Genomic DNA, 13,152 nt, shown 5'->3' with positions numbered 1-13,152 from the left:
ACATAGTAAGACCTCATCTCTACAAAAATTAAAATTAGCTGGGCATGGTGGCACGTGCCTATAATCTGAGCTACTCAGGAGGAGGGGTGGGAGGATCGCCTGAGCCCAGGAGGCGGAGGTTGCAGTAAGCCTTTGTGTCGCCAAAAAGAGGATCATCATAACACTTCAATACTTGAGTATAAGTGTGCTAGAAACATCATAAAACTTAAAATTTTAGATAAAATTAAATCTGACTCTGACTTTCCCTTCTTAATTTGGCATAAAAATGTGATCTCAGTCTCAAGTATATGGAAGTGGGTGGCTTACCTAGTGCCCAGAAAATAGGAAAATTTCTCTGGTCTTCAATTCATCACAGTGGCTGCTGAGATGCTCAATGCCAAAGTCCACATTTCATTTAAAGGCAGAAAACTCCATCCTTTCTGTGACATTTATTGGTGCAAGGATCTTATGCTATTGTTCCTAGGGCTGTGGTAGGGGGTGCCACAGGGATAGTCTCAAGCTCTTGCAGAAAGCCCTTAACCGCCCTTTCCCCAGTAATTTCTCCAGTCTTATCTTCTCCTCTAGGATTAAGCCATTTCCTGTTTCCACTTTCTAAGACGGATCCAGATGGAAATATCTTCTACATAACTGGGAGCTTCCATTTTTAGCCTGGAAGAATGAAAATTATTGATAATCATCAGATGAAAGGGAACCCAAACTCATGACATTAAGGTTTTTCTACCTTCTTGAAATGCTGGGAGGAAAAATTCATTTAAGCTGCCTGTGTATTTGAGTATAAAATAGCAATATTCTGAATAATACCACCATGCTGCTCAACTCTAATATAGGGATTGGCAATGTTTTAAGTTTTAAATTGGTTGCTGGGTGTGGTGGCTTACACCTGTAACCCCAGAATCTGGGATGCCAAGGAGGATGGATCACATGAGCTCAGGAATGCAAGGCCAGCCTGGGCAACGTGGTGAAACCATGTCTCTGCAGAAAATACAAAAATTAGCCAAGCATGGTGGTGTGCACCTGTAGTCTCAGCTACTTGGGGGGTTGAGGAGGTGGGAGGATCGCTTGAGTCCGGGAGGTGGAGGCTGCAGTGAGCAGTGTTCGCGCCATTGCACTCCAGCATAGGCGACAGAGTGAGACCCTGTTTAAAAAAAAAATTAGGGCCGGGCGCAGTGGCTCATGCCTGTAATCCCAGCACTTCGGGAGGCTGGGGCAGGTGGATCACTTGAGGTCGGGAGTTCGAGACCAGCCTGACCAACATGGAGAAACCCTATCTCTACTAAAAATACAAAATTAGCTGGGCATGGTGGCGCATGCCTGTAATCCCAGCTACTCAGGAGGCTGAGGCAGGAGAATCGCTTGAACCCGGGAGGCAGAGGTTGTGGTGAGCCAAGATTGAGCCACTGCACTCCAGCCTGGGCAATAAGAGCAAAATTCTGCCTCAAAAAAAAAAAATTAAATTGGTCAAGGCCTAGGTAATAAATGTTTTAGGTTTTCCAGGCTATGCGGTTTCTGTCGCAAGTACTCAGCATTATCATTACAGCATGACAGCAGACAGACAAGATGTAAACAAATGAGCATGGCTGTGCTGCAGTGACACTTTGTGGACACAGAAACATGAATTTAATAGAATATGCATGTGTTGCTATGTATCATTCTTATGTTGAGTTTTTCCCCATCTTAAGATGTAACTTCATTCTTAGCTCGTGGGCTACACAAAAATAAGTAGTGGGCTGGATCTGGCCTTTGGGCTGAAGTCTGCCGATTTCTGCTCTGAGACAATCAAATAAGAGCTTTAACATGAATGTTTCCGGAATTCGGAATTATCTCCACCCATAAATAGCATATTTTGTGCATTTATCATAGTTCTTACCACTTTCTGTCAAGAATCATTGTTCCCTGTGCATTTACAATCCAGATGATTGTGCCCTGAGAGATAGAAATGTGGTATGTACTTCCTTTGAGCACCTACAGAGCCTAGGTGTCCAAACTATTTTGACTTAATGAAACTGTGTGGTGGAGAGAAGAGATGGAGGTTAAATAAGTAAGAGAAATTATGGAGTATCATCTATACAAGGCTGGCTGTGTTCCCTTAGAGGACTATGAGTTTCGTTATAGACGGTTTGTAATTTATGTGGTGTTCTCATTTTCTTCTTCTCCTTAATTATCTTTGTTTACTTGTTGAATTGCTTCCAAGACAATTATTTGAGGTCCAGGTCTGTATAAAGAACTCTGCATTGCTGAGTCTATCCCAGGAAAACTAAGGTTTCTGAAAGATTATTTTTCTATTTATGATTTTATTCATCTTTAAGATTGTTAGAAAAACTGGAAATTTAATTTTTGCATGTATTTTTAAAGATGAAAAATCTTTAAGCTATTTTCTTTATGTATGGTTCATTTGGAACATGGGTAAATATGGCTCTTAGAAAATTAACATGATCCTTTCTTTTGTTTTAGTAATACTTTATGCTTTCATGTTTTATATTTCACTAACTCTGCACAATAATCCTGTGAAGTAGGCAGGACAGGAGTGGAGTCAAGACTCTTTCAGGTTAAAGTGACTAAAAAATAAAATAAAAACAACCCAAAGTAGTTTAAGCTCAAAGAAGGTAATATTTTAGCTCAGGTACTTGAAAAATGAAGGGATGGATCTTTCTTCCATCTATGGCTGAATCCAAGGACTCAAATGATTGCATCAGAGTCCTCTGGTCTGTTCAGTTCTGTCTTCTTGTGTGTGTTGCTCTCATTGCAGGAAGACTTCTTCCAAGTTGCTGGAGGAGATGGCCACTAGTAGCCTTGATTTTATATCATCCCAGCACAAAGACACCAAATGCAAGAGACAGCATTTTCCACCAGCTCTAGCTGGAAAATCCTTAGAGGAGGACTGTAGTTATCAGCTCAACCAGGACAACTTGATCGGAGAAGAGTGGTTATCCAGAAAGGGATGCTGAGCAGATAATCAACGTTCTCTGAAGTGGGTATAATGACTATCTACATGCATATGGGAAAGAGAGGCACAGAGAAATGAAGTAACTTTTCCAAGGTCACACTGTTGGTTGGTGGGAGAGGTAAACCAAAAACCCATGCCTCCTCACTCAGACCTCTGCTCTTGCCTGAATAACCATGTTATTTCGCCACTTCAAAATAAAAGTGAGACCTACCAGTTTTCATAAACACTGTAATGTCGTTCTGTTACATTTATTTCTTTGCCTTCTGTATATATATATCAATAGCCTCACATTCAAAGAACCAAATAAGTGTACCCAACTTATTCACCTCAGTATTTGTGAATAACTCTGGCCTTATAAAAAAGTCTAACGGTTTTCTATTTTTGTTTTGCTCTTACACTTTATGGGCATTTTATACCAGCATTTTTAGGTGTTTTTAACAGGTGGATCGTCAGAAAGAATATAAAAGTTTGAGTAAACATACATTGGCAAGCAATTATTCCTCTCCCCTTAGTATATTCTGTTCCTTAATTTTTTTTTGTGATGGGCATAATTAAATGATTTATTGCAAAAATTGCTTATCTTTCTGTAAGCAGGCAAGTGCCTGGTTTGTTGGAAAGAGGACTTGACCAAGTGCTAACCAATGTGGATTTGCGAATTATTAAGTTTACAAAACCTTTTTAAAAACTGTTTTAAAAAAATGCTTAGTTTTACAAAACCGTCTGGCTTTGTCAATTTCTAGTTAGTTGTGTGGCTGCCAGCACACGGCTTAAACTCTGAACCTTAGTAGTATCATCACTTGCAAAACAGGAGTGGTTTTATCACCTTATTTTGAGCATAGTGTAGGCTGAAATCTTTTGTAAGCTACAAAATGGCATATAAATGTCAGTTTTACTGACAGAGCAGGAGCACCATCATCTCGGACAAACACCGCCACTTTTAAGTTCCAGCTCCCTTTCTAGCCTCATGAATTTCAAGGAAATCACTTCTCTTCTAATTACAAGCAGATAGAAAGAGCAATCAGTAAAACACAGATAAGACAGCTTAGGCAGAGTGAAGTAGGGGGAAAATCTCTTGGGTAACTACCAAACCTCACCCTCATACAATGAGCCCCAGTGAAACAGTGGGCCTTAATAAGCACATTCCTTTCCCTTCAGGTGTACTAAGATAGGGAAGCTAAAAGCAGACTTTTAGCTGCGGGTATGCCTGCAGGTGCAGAAAGATGTATGGGAACAGACACACAACTCTCCCTCCCAGATAAGCACAGCAAAGAGACACAGAAGCAGTCCAAGCCTCTGTTAAACTCTCCCACCCTGAATCCTTAAAAACTCTTAGTCTGTAAGAGAGTGTGGCTCTGACCTAACTTGGCCAGCTGCCAGTCTCAGGTTTATTTAAAATAAACCTGTCCCTGTTGACTATAAAGCCACCCTTCGTGCTTCTCTCTTCTATTTAATTCTTACATCTACGTTTGTTTGAAATCCAGCTTTTCCTATGACCTCAACAAAATAAATAGAGGCACATGTGAAAACTTACCTTTAATAGGGTTATTCTCTTGGAAGAATTGAGTCAATTTTCTTAAAGCAGAAAAACCTAGACGACGTTATGGGTTGAATGTTTTAAGTTCCTTGGTACCTGTTTTATTTGTATATTTTATACTGTGCCTGGTTTCTTGTGCCTTTGCAGTGCTGTCAAAAATTCTCTTTTTGAAACAAGGAAGCTGCAATGAGAAAAACATTTCTAACTCGCAGTGCATTACAAATCTTCCTTTCGGAGATTATAGCTCTAGATCTTTTCCAACCTCAAGGCTCCCTCTACCGCCAGCCGAGCCCTGGAAACCACCCAGAGGTGCACAGCGCCTCCTCCTGGGAGAGTGGCAGAGTCAGCCGGGAGTCCGCGGCGGAGCGCTGACCTCCAGTGCGGCGGTCTTCACTGTGCAGTCTCAGAAGCACCTCGGGAAGTTTCTGCACAAGTACCCACGCCAGCAAGGGGATACTTGGCTGGCTCTATAACGCCCCAAACTCGCTTGAGCTGAGGATAAGTCTGCAACACCGCGGAAGACAAGGGATGCTAATGAGACTGGACTTCCGAACCTCGCTCTATGGTTGGGGCTTCGCTTTTTCACTGCACCTTGCTCCTTAGACTTGGCTCTATGGGCGGGACTACGCCAGGTGGGTGGGAACTCACTCTATGGGCGGGACTTCCGCCTATGGACGGGGCTCCGTTCGGTGGGCGGAGCTACGGCTCGTGAGCGGAATCCTGACTGGTTCATCCTCCCCGGAACTTCCTAGACGCCGTACGTGCCAGATGGTGTTACCTGGAGCTTAAAAAGCTGCACGCAAGTGTTAAATTTCTGGTGAGAGTTTAATAAATTAAGTTTTCTGGAGGGCTGGCGTGAAGTTTGCAGGGGTCGGGGTTGGATTGGGCCGGTCTCGTACCGCTGTGGCCTGTAGGCTCGGTTCCGTCGCGCTGTGCCTCAGGCAGCCCTACTGGGTAGCAGGCCCGAAACCCCGGTGCTTGTTGGGCTTTCATCTCCTGACGGGGTCCCAGTTTTGGGCTGTGTCTTTCATGATCAGTTTCTACGTGGTTTTCAGAGAATTTCCCTCCACTCGCACACCCCCACTAGTGTATTACTTTCTCCACGAACCTTGCTCAGGTCTACAGCTCTTGTAAACCTCTCCACTTGTAGACTGTCTGTTCATGGTCCATGTGTATATTATAGGTAGTGTCATGTACAATATACCTATCATGTCTGTGTATGTTCCGTATATATACTGTCATTATTTATGTTCCATATATATTTTTTGTGTATAAAATATAAGTTCTCTACCACACGTGGCATATAGCAATTGATTTATACTAGATGAATGATTGGATTTTGGTTACTATTGTAATTATTTTATTTTAATTTTTATTTATTTATTTTTGAGACTGAGTCTCAGTCTGTCGCCCAGGCTGGTGTGCAGTGGCGTGATCTCGGCTCACTGCAACCTCCGCCTCCTCGTGTCTCAGCTTCCCGAGTAGCTGGGATTAGAGGCGCCCGTCACCACGCCCGGCTAATTTTAATTTTTTTAGTGGAAACGGGGTTTCATCATGTTGGCCAGGGTGGTCTCGAACTCCTGGCCTCAAGTGATCCGTCCGCCTCGGCCTCCCAAAGTGCTGGGATTACAGGCATGAGCCACCGCGCCCGGCTTGGAATGATTTTAGAGTACTTCATTTGAGGGGTTTTATTATGTGTATTTTTTTTTTTTTGCATCTTCTGTAATAACCATGTATTTTCTACTGCATTCGTTTTTAAGTAGGAGGAATACTGTTGGGGTTCAAAAGCATTGCTGTTTCAGTTAAGTAGTTCCTTAATTACTTACAATGTAGTAAGGCTACATTGAAGGAAGATATAAATTTCAGTCAAGACTACGACTCAGCAAAGGAAAAAAAGGAAGAATGTTCAAGGTGTCTGTGCAAGAGAACAGTTAGAGCAGGCTGGCTAGAGCAGTGTTTATAGGGACGTAACAGGAGATATGTGTGGCAGATTTAGGGTAGATTCAGAGTGCCAGTAATATGCCAAGCCAAGGCACGTTGCCCCTTATACATTGGGAAAACTGTTGAAGGTTTTTAACATTGGGAAGGTCGATCGCATAGCTTGGTGCCAGATAGCCACTGTGCAGATGGCTTAAGCCAGGAGTTGGCAGACTTCCTGTTAAAGGTCGGACACTAAATATTTTGGACTTTGTGGGTCATAGTTATAGCAGGAAAGCAGCCATATCAGCACATGATTGAATGGACATAACTGTATTCCAATTAAACTTTATTTTTTAATTAATTAATTTTTTTGAGACAGAGTCTTGCTCTGTCACTCAGGCTGGAGTGCACTGGTGCAATCTTGGCTCACTGCAACCTCCGCCTTCCGGATTCAAGCGATTCTCCTTCCTCAGTCTCCCGAGTAGCTGGGATCACAGGCATGTGCCACCATGCCCAGCTAATTTTTGTATTTGTAGTAGAGACAGGGTTTCACCATGGTGAGGCTGGTCTCTGCCTTCGCCTCCCAAAGTGCTGGGATTATAGGTGTGAGCCACCGCCCCTGCACTTGGCCTCCAATTAAACTTTACTTACAAGGACAGGTGCTTGGCCTGATTTGGTCCATGGGCATAGTTTGACAAACAGTGGTTTGAACAAATGGACCTAGGGACTTCAGCAGTAACCCAGTCCTGAACTAAGCAATACTATACCATTTTTTGTATAGCTTTTATATTTATACATGAAGTGCAATACCACATAACGTTAGCTCTGATCTAGTCTGCCTGGCTGTAAGTCCTGGCATCTCCTGGTTATTGACAGTGTGACATTGGGCAAATTAACTTCTCTTTGCGTCAGTTTTTTAATTTTAATCTTTAAAATGGGGATAATAGTACTTCTTACAAAGGGTTGTAAGGAGTAAATGAGTTAAAGCACATAAGTGTAGTGCTTGTACATATAATAAAAGCTCAATACGTGTTAATATTTTAAAAATTATTCCTCATATACATTATTAAAGGCAGATCTGAGAGATGTTTTAAGGTAGAATTTACTGGCTTAATGTATCTCTAGCTACGGAGGAAAGACAGTATCCAACACTTCAAGGCAAGGGCCATTCACATAGAGGAAATATGGAAGTCATAAAAGTAAATTAAGGGAGAGAGGGAGGTAGGAAATGGAGGATTAAGGACTGATTTTGATGGGATGCACAGGAGAGAAAGTGGGGAGAGTAAAAAGGAATAAAAAAGAAGTCAAGAAGGAGGCAGAATCAGTCTCTAAAGTATGATAGGAACCAGAATAGCATAGTAGTATATAGACTAACAGAAGGATGGGTGGTGAGGTACTGCTGAGAATAACAGTTATTGTGTTGATGATATTAGTGAATTCAACCAGCAGATATTAATTGGATGCCTCCTATGGGCCCATTACTGGGGATACAGGGAAGAATTAGATACATACTCTGTACTCAAAGAGCAGAAAATCTACTAGGAGTGAAAGACTTGGAAATAATATATGCACCAACTTTAAAAATAATCAAGAGTAAGATAGAATTTTTTAGATTTAATTGGTACCTTTAAAAACTTAAAATTGACTTACGGTTCATAAATGTGGGCAATTTAATTGAATTTATTTTCTTTTCTAGACAATGGCCAAGAACAAATTAAGAGGGCCGAAGTCCAGGAATGTATTTCACATAGCCAGCCAAAAAAACTTTAAGGCTAAAAACAAAGCAAAACCAGTTACCACTAATCTTAAGAAGGTGAGTATTAGTTAAGCACTCTGACTTTATTGTTTACAAGCAAAGTGTCATTGTAAGCTACTGAACAACTGTATACTATTACTTTTTAAAAAGGTTCTTCATTTTTCCTAGAAAGGTAAGGATGGTTTCAAGCATTTGTCTAAAAAAATATTTAAAAAAAAGGAAGAAAAATAACCTCCCTTTCTTGAAAACAAATGTTGAAAAGAAATAAACATTTTAACTACAAATGTGTGAAGCTTCAATTTAATAGTTTTACTGAACCATAGAACTCATTTAAAAACCATAGTATGGGAAACAGTTCTTATCTCTGAACTCAAATATAAGAATGTATTAATAGAGGCAAGACATGGGATGTCAGTGAGCACCCATTCTTTTTCTCCTCAGTAATTCTTGTATCTTTGAAGACATCTGCAATTCAAACAAAAACCAGTAAAATGAAGATAAAAAATATTTATTGAAATGCACAGTTTGAAAGGGGTTTCTTTCTTTTCTTTGTTTATATTTCAAAATACCTGAGAAATTTCTACAAGATTTAAGAAAAATTTTTAAGAAAATGTTTTCAAGTTTCAGTAGTAGATGGAGTCAGCTCTCCAGGACTCAGTTTAATTATAATAGTCCATAGAAATCTAACATTTCATCTTTCAACTTTCATGAGCTAGCTGAGTTAAGCTTTTTGGTTGAATAGTTTTATGATTTTATAAATGCTAAGAATGAAATTAAGCAGATGATGGGGGTTTTGGGGATGACAGTTTATACAGGACGGTCTTCATAGTTGACACATTGAAACCAAGACTAGAATGACAAAGAGCTAGCAATGCAAAGAGCTAGGAAGTGTTGGGAGTGGTGGGTTCGAGGCAGAGAAAAATAGCAAGTGCAGAGGCCCTGAGCTAGGAAGTGTTGGGAGTGGTGGGTTCGAGGCAGAGAAAAATAGCAAGTGCAGAGGCCCTGAGCTAGGGAAAAGCTTGGTGTATTTGAGGAAGATTATTTTATTTGGACAGGAGGTACTAGAACTTTTATATATGCCACCAGGTAGGATCTAAGAGAGAGATCTATGGGTAGGCAGCATAAGGTGCAAAGCAGGTAAGGGTTTTGAAGGAGAAATTGTTTGGCGGCAGCAACAGTGAAGAAGAAGAGCACCACCCCTACCTCTGTTAAACTCAGGAGGACTGCAAGGGAAGCTGTCATCAGGGGTCTTCCATTAAGACAAGAAGGTCCAGGAAGGATTCAGAGACGTACTGTTATGTTAGAAGGGACTAAAAGTATTTGATCCAGGTTTCTTGTATAGATGCGGGATGACAGCACTGTAGCCTAGAAAGATTTTGGTCACTGTAAGGATACAGGAAAAAAGCAACTCAGTTTCTCTTACTCTCACTCTCATACGGTCACTCAACACTTCCAATACTAGATTTGTGGGGCAGTTTCCCCCACACCTAACAATTCTGCAGATGAATCTTCAGCAGGCAGCAGCTGGGTGTCCTTTAATTAAAATCTGACACTGCTGACCTGGAGATAGCGTCAGATTCCACAGGTTGAGAGTTGAGTCCTAAGCCTCTCCCCAACTTCCAGTGACAATCACAAGTCCCAGATGTTTTACCTGTGCTTCTCACCAACCAGTTATAAATAAGGGTTCCCATGACCCCCTCCTTGGGTTTGATTAATTTGCTAGAGCAGCTCACAGAACCCAGGAAAATACTTTTACCAGTTTATTATAAAGGATATTACAAAGGGGACAGATGCGTAGCCAGATGGAAGAGGTGCAGAGGGCAAGGTACATGGGAAGGGGCATGGAGCTTCCCTGCTCTCTCTGGGCATGCCACTTTCTAGGAGCCCCCATGTGTTCAGCTATCCAGAAGCTCTTTGAACCCAGTTCTTTTGTAGATTTACGGAGGCTTCATTATGTAGGCATAATTCATTAAATCATTGGCCATTAGTGATGGGCTTAACCTTTATCCCCACTCCTCTGGAGCAGAAAGTCCTAATCCTCTAACCCTGTGTTTTTATCTGACTAGCCCTCCTCCTGAAGCTATCTAGAGACTCCCAGCTACCAGCCATCTTATTAGCATTCAAAAGACACTCTTATCCCTCTTAATACAATGATTTAAAAAGCTGTATGACAGGAAATGAGGATAAAGACCAAATATATATATATATCTTATTATGAATCACAATATCACAGTCACATATTTTAGCCTTCTGAACCATAAGTGTGAGGCATATCCACATAAATCCCATTTTTTAAAAACCAAAACTTTTTGTCTGTAATTTCCCAATAAGACTATAAGAATTTTTGAGTGAATTATCCCTAATTTGTTGGTAAGAGTTTTTAGATTTTAGATTTAACAGGTTAAGGTTGAATATATCTTATCTTTAATGGTTATGAGATCATAGATTAATGCTTTTTTTCTTTTTTAAAAGATAAACATTATGAATGAGGAAAAAGTTAACAGAGTAAATAAAGCTTTTGTAAATGTACAAAAGGAACTTGCACATTTCGCAAAAAGCATTTCACTTGAACCTCTGCAGAAAGAACTGGTAAGCAGAAATCATTTGCTTTTTTTTATGGCTAACAAATTGAGGCTAATAAATTAAACTCCAAGTTTTCAAAGCCTGTAAGTTGAGTGTAATTTTTAGTACTTGGCTCTCTAGTACTAGGCTTTACAGTATAAATAGCATATTCAGACTCTAAAACATTGTCTGAATATACAGATTGTTCTACTTCCAAAGATATGACTAGAAAAATTAAATTGAATAACAGCTTATATAAGTCATTTGTCTGCTATTGTTGTCTATGTTTTTAAATATAATACTTTCTCCTTTCAGATTCCTCAGCAGCGTCATGAAAGCAAACCAGTTAATGTTGATGAAGCTACAAGATTAATGGCTCTGTTGTAATATACTGGTGATGCATCTAATTCTCCACAAAGACCAATAAATTGAATGTTTTATACAATTTTATTTTTAAAAATCTTGTTAATGTACAGGCATTGGCACATTTTAAAAACAAACTACATAAACAGATCTTTCCTATAACCTAGGAAAGTGGAATGTCAGAAGTCAACAAAATGTGATAAACTTAAAGTGCTAAAACAGAAGGCACTTCACAAAATCTGTTCACTGAAACAGTTATATATCCTCGTTAACATCCTTCACTTTACAAGTGGCAGTGAATGTCTGTTTGGATAGAAGGACATACAGAAATACAGGCAGTTTAGTGGCAGTAAAAATATAAGACAAGTAATGAGTCCTTGGCCAACTTGTTTTTGATGACCTGTAGTGTCCTTTAACTTTCCTCTTTAAGAAGAAAAAACAGAAGGATTCACAATTAGAAGAAAAGTTGAAATCCAGAATATAGTTACTTTTGGGAGTGGGGACATTTGTGGATATTAAATCACTTATCCCCTAAAGCAATCAGAGCCCTTTGTTTTTATGGTTGAAGTTTTGTGAAGTAAAGAAAGTATTAGGGAAGAACACTTCAGAATCAGTGAACTAAAAAAGGTGTTACATTCATTATTTTAAATATTTAGGTTATTAAGAAGTCTAAAATGTTACACAGTTAGAGGTAGATAACAGTCCCAAGTTTCCATGGAATCTAATAATTTAGTATCTGGACATCAAACAGATCACAAACTCCTTCGTTATCATCTAAATTAAAGTTGTAGTCATCTGCCGGGGTAGGAGAAAGCCTTAAGAGAGGAAACACTGCGAACAAAAAACAAATTTAGTGTTAAAGATGGTTTCTACATACGGTTAATGATCTTTAACAAAATACTCTCAAATACATCATTCCAAATTAAAGTCTTGTGTAATGTGTATTTTGAAAGATTCTCATTTAGTAACAATTTGTACATTGAATATTGATATTAGATTGAGAAATAGAAGTTAATTTTTTTTTTTTTTTTTTTTTTTAAGATGGAGTCTCCCTGTTTCGTCCAGGCTGGAGTGCAGTAGCTCGATCTTGGCCCACTGCAAGCTCCCGACTCCCGGGTTCACGCCATTCTCCTGCCTCAGCCTCCCGAGTAGCTGGGACTACAGGTGCCTGCCACCACGACCGGCTCATTTTTTAAATTTTTTTATAGAGATGGGGTTTCACCATGTTAGCCAGGATGGTCTCGATCTCCTGACGTGATTCGCCCGCCTTGGCCTCCCAAAGTGCTGGGATTACAGGCATGAGCCATCGTGCCCGGCCTAGAAATTAAATTTTTTATTGGTTGAACTTATCACTAAGGTAATATAACTAAAAGGCACTAATGAGGCCAGGTGCAGTGGCTCATGCCTGTAATCCCAACACTTTGGGAGGCTGAGGCAGGTGGATCACCTGAGGCCAGGAGTTTGAGACCAGCCTGGCCAACATGGTGAAACCCCGTCTCTACTAAAAATACAAAAAGTAGCCAGGTGTGGTGGCAGGTGCCTGTCATCCCAGCTACTCGGGAGGCTGAGCCAGGAGAATCATTTGAACCTAGGAGGTGGAGGTTGCAGTGAGCTATCGTGCCACTGCACTCCAGCCTGGATGACACTCCAGCCTGGATGACACTCCAGCCTGGATTACAGAGGGAGACTCTGCCTTAAAAAAAAAAAACAGAACACTAATGAAAGTGTTTTGTTTTCCACTTTGCAAACAGAAGAATGAACCGGACTTACAAAGTTTGCTGATGTTCTCTGCTTCTACATACATTAGTACATCTCTAGTTACTATAACATTTGCTAACTTAACTGCTACCACTTCGTAGGTTTCTACTATATTTGTTAGGTAGTAGGACTCTGATCCAAGAACTTACAGAAGGAGAGAAATTATTAAAGTAATTAGCATATTGTAGCTAACTGATATTTAATAATTTTTCAGGTTAGATGACAACATGGTTAATATTAATACTAATTCAGTGACTTCCCATTGGCAGCTTGAAATTGGCCTGGGTAGGGGTATTTACAAAAGCAGGTGTTCAG

General features: G+C 40.2%; 2 protein-coding genes across 4 annotated transcripts in view; one reads left to right on the top strand and one right to left on the bottom strand.

Moving 5' to 3' along the window:
• The first annotated feature begins 1,603 nt into the window (after positions 1-1,603).
• RBIS (ribosomal biogenesis factor) lies at positions 1,604-11,161 on the top strand. The gene is made up of 4 exons (XM_519838.8): positions 1,604-5,295; positions 8,095-8,211; positions 10,627-10,743; positions 11,032-11,161. Exons 2-4 carry the CDS (start codon positions 8,098-8,100, stop codon positions 11,101-11,103), a joined length of 303 nt encoding a protein of 100 aa, XP_519838.1. The 5' UTR covers positions 1,604-5,295; positions 8,095-8,097; the 3' UTR covers positions 11,104-11,161.
• E2F5 (E2F transcription factor 5) overlaps positions 11,145-13,152 on the bottom strand; it is a 37,589-nt gene continuing 35,581 nt past the window's right edge. For all 3 annotated transcript variants that reach the window (XM_001169141.8, XM_009455577.4, XM_063817235.1), the window contains exon 8: positions 11,145-11,910. In XM_001169141.8, coding sequence (XP_001169141.1) covers positions 11,801-11,910 — 110 coding nt within the window. In that variant the 3' untranslated portion in view covers positions 11,145-11,800. The remainder of the gene's footprint in view (positions 11,911-13,152) is intronic.

This window comes from Pan troglodytes, chromosome 7 (genome assembly GCF_028858775.2).
Source record: "Pan troglodytes isolate AG18354 chromosome 7, NHGRI_mPanTro3-v2.0_pri, whole genome shotgun sequence".
NCBI classification, from domain to species: domain Eukaryota; kingdom Metazoa; phylum Chordata; class Mammalia; order Primates; family Hominidae; genus Pan; species Pan troglodytes.
The sequence above is the reverse complement of the archived record's forward strand: the minus strand, read 5'-3'. Positions and strand labels throughout refer to the sequence as shown.

What these genes read in the sequence shown, in the direction of transcription:
- RBIS (XM_519838.8), top strand. Translation starts at nt 8,098, where the DNA reads ATGGCCAAGAACAAATTAAGAGGGCCGAAGTCCAGGAATGTATTTCAC. An exon ending in TTACCACTAATCTTAAGAAG is followed by an intron (nt 8,212 to 10,626) that starts GTGAGTATTAGT and finishes CTTTTTTAAAAG; the next exon opens with ATAAACATTATGAATGAGGA. An exon ending in AACCTCTGCAGAAAGAACTG is followed by an intron (nt 10,744 to 11,031) that starts GTAAGCAGAAAT and finishes TTCTCCTTTCAG; the next exon opens with ATTCCTCAGCAGCGTCATGA.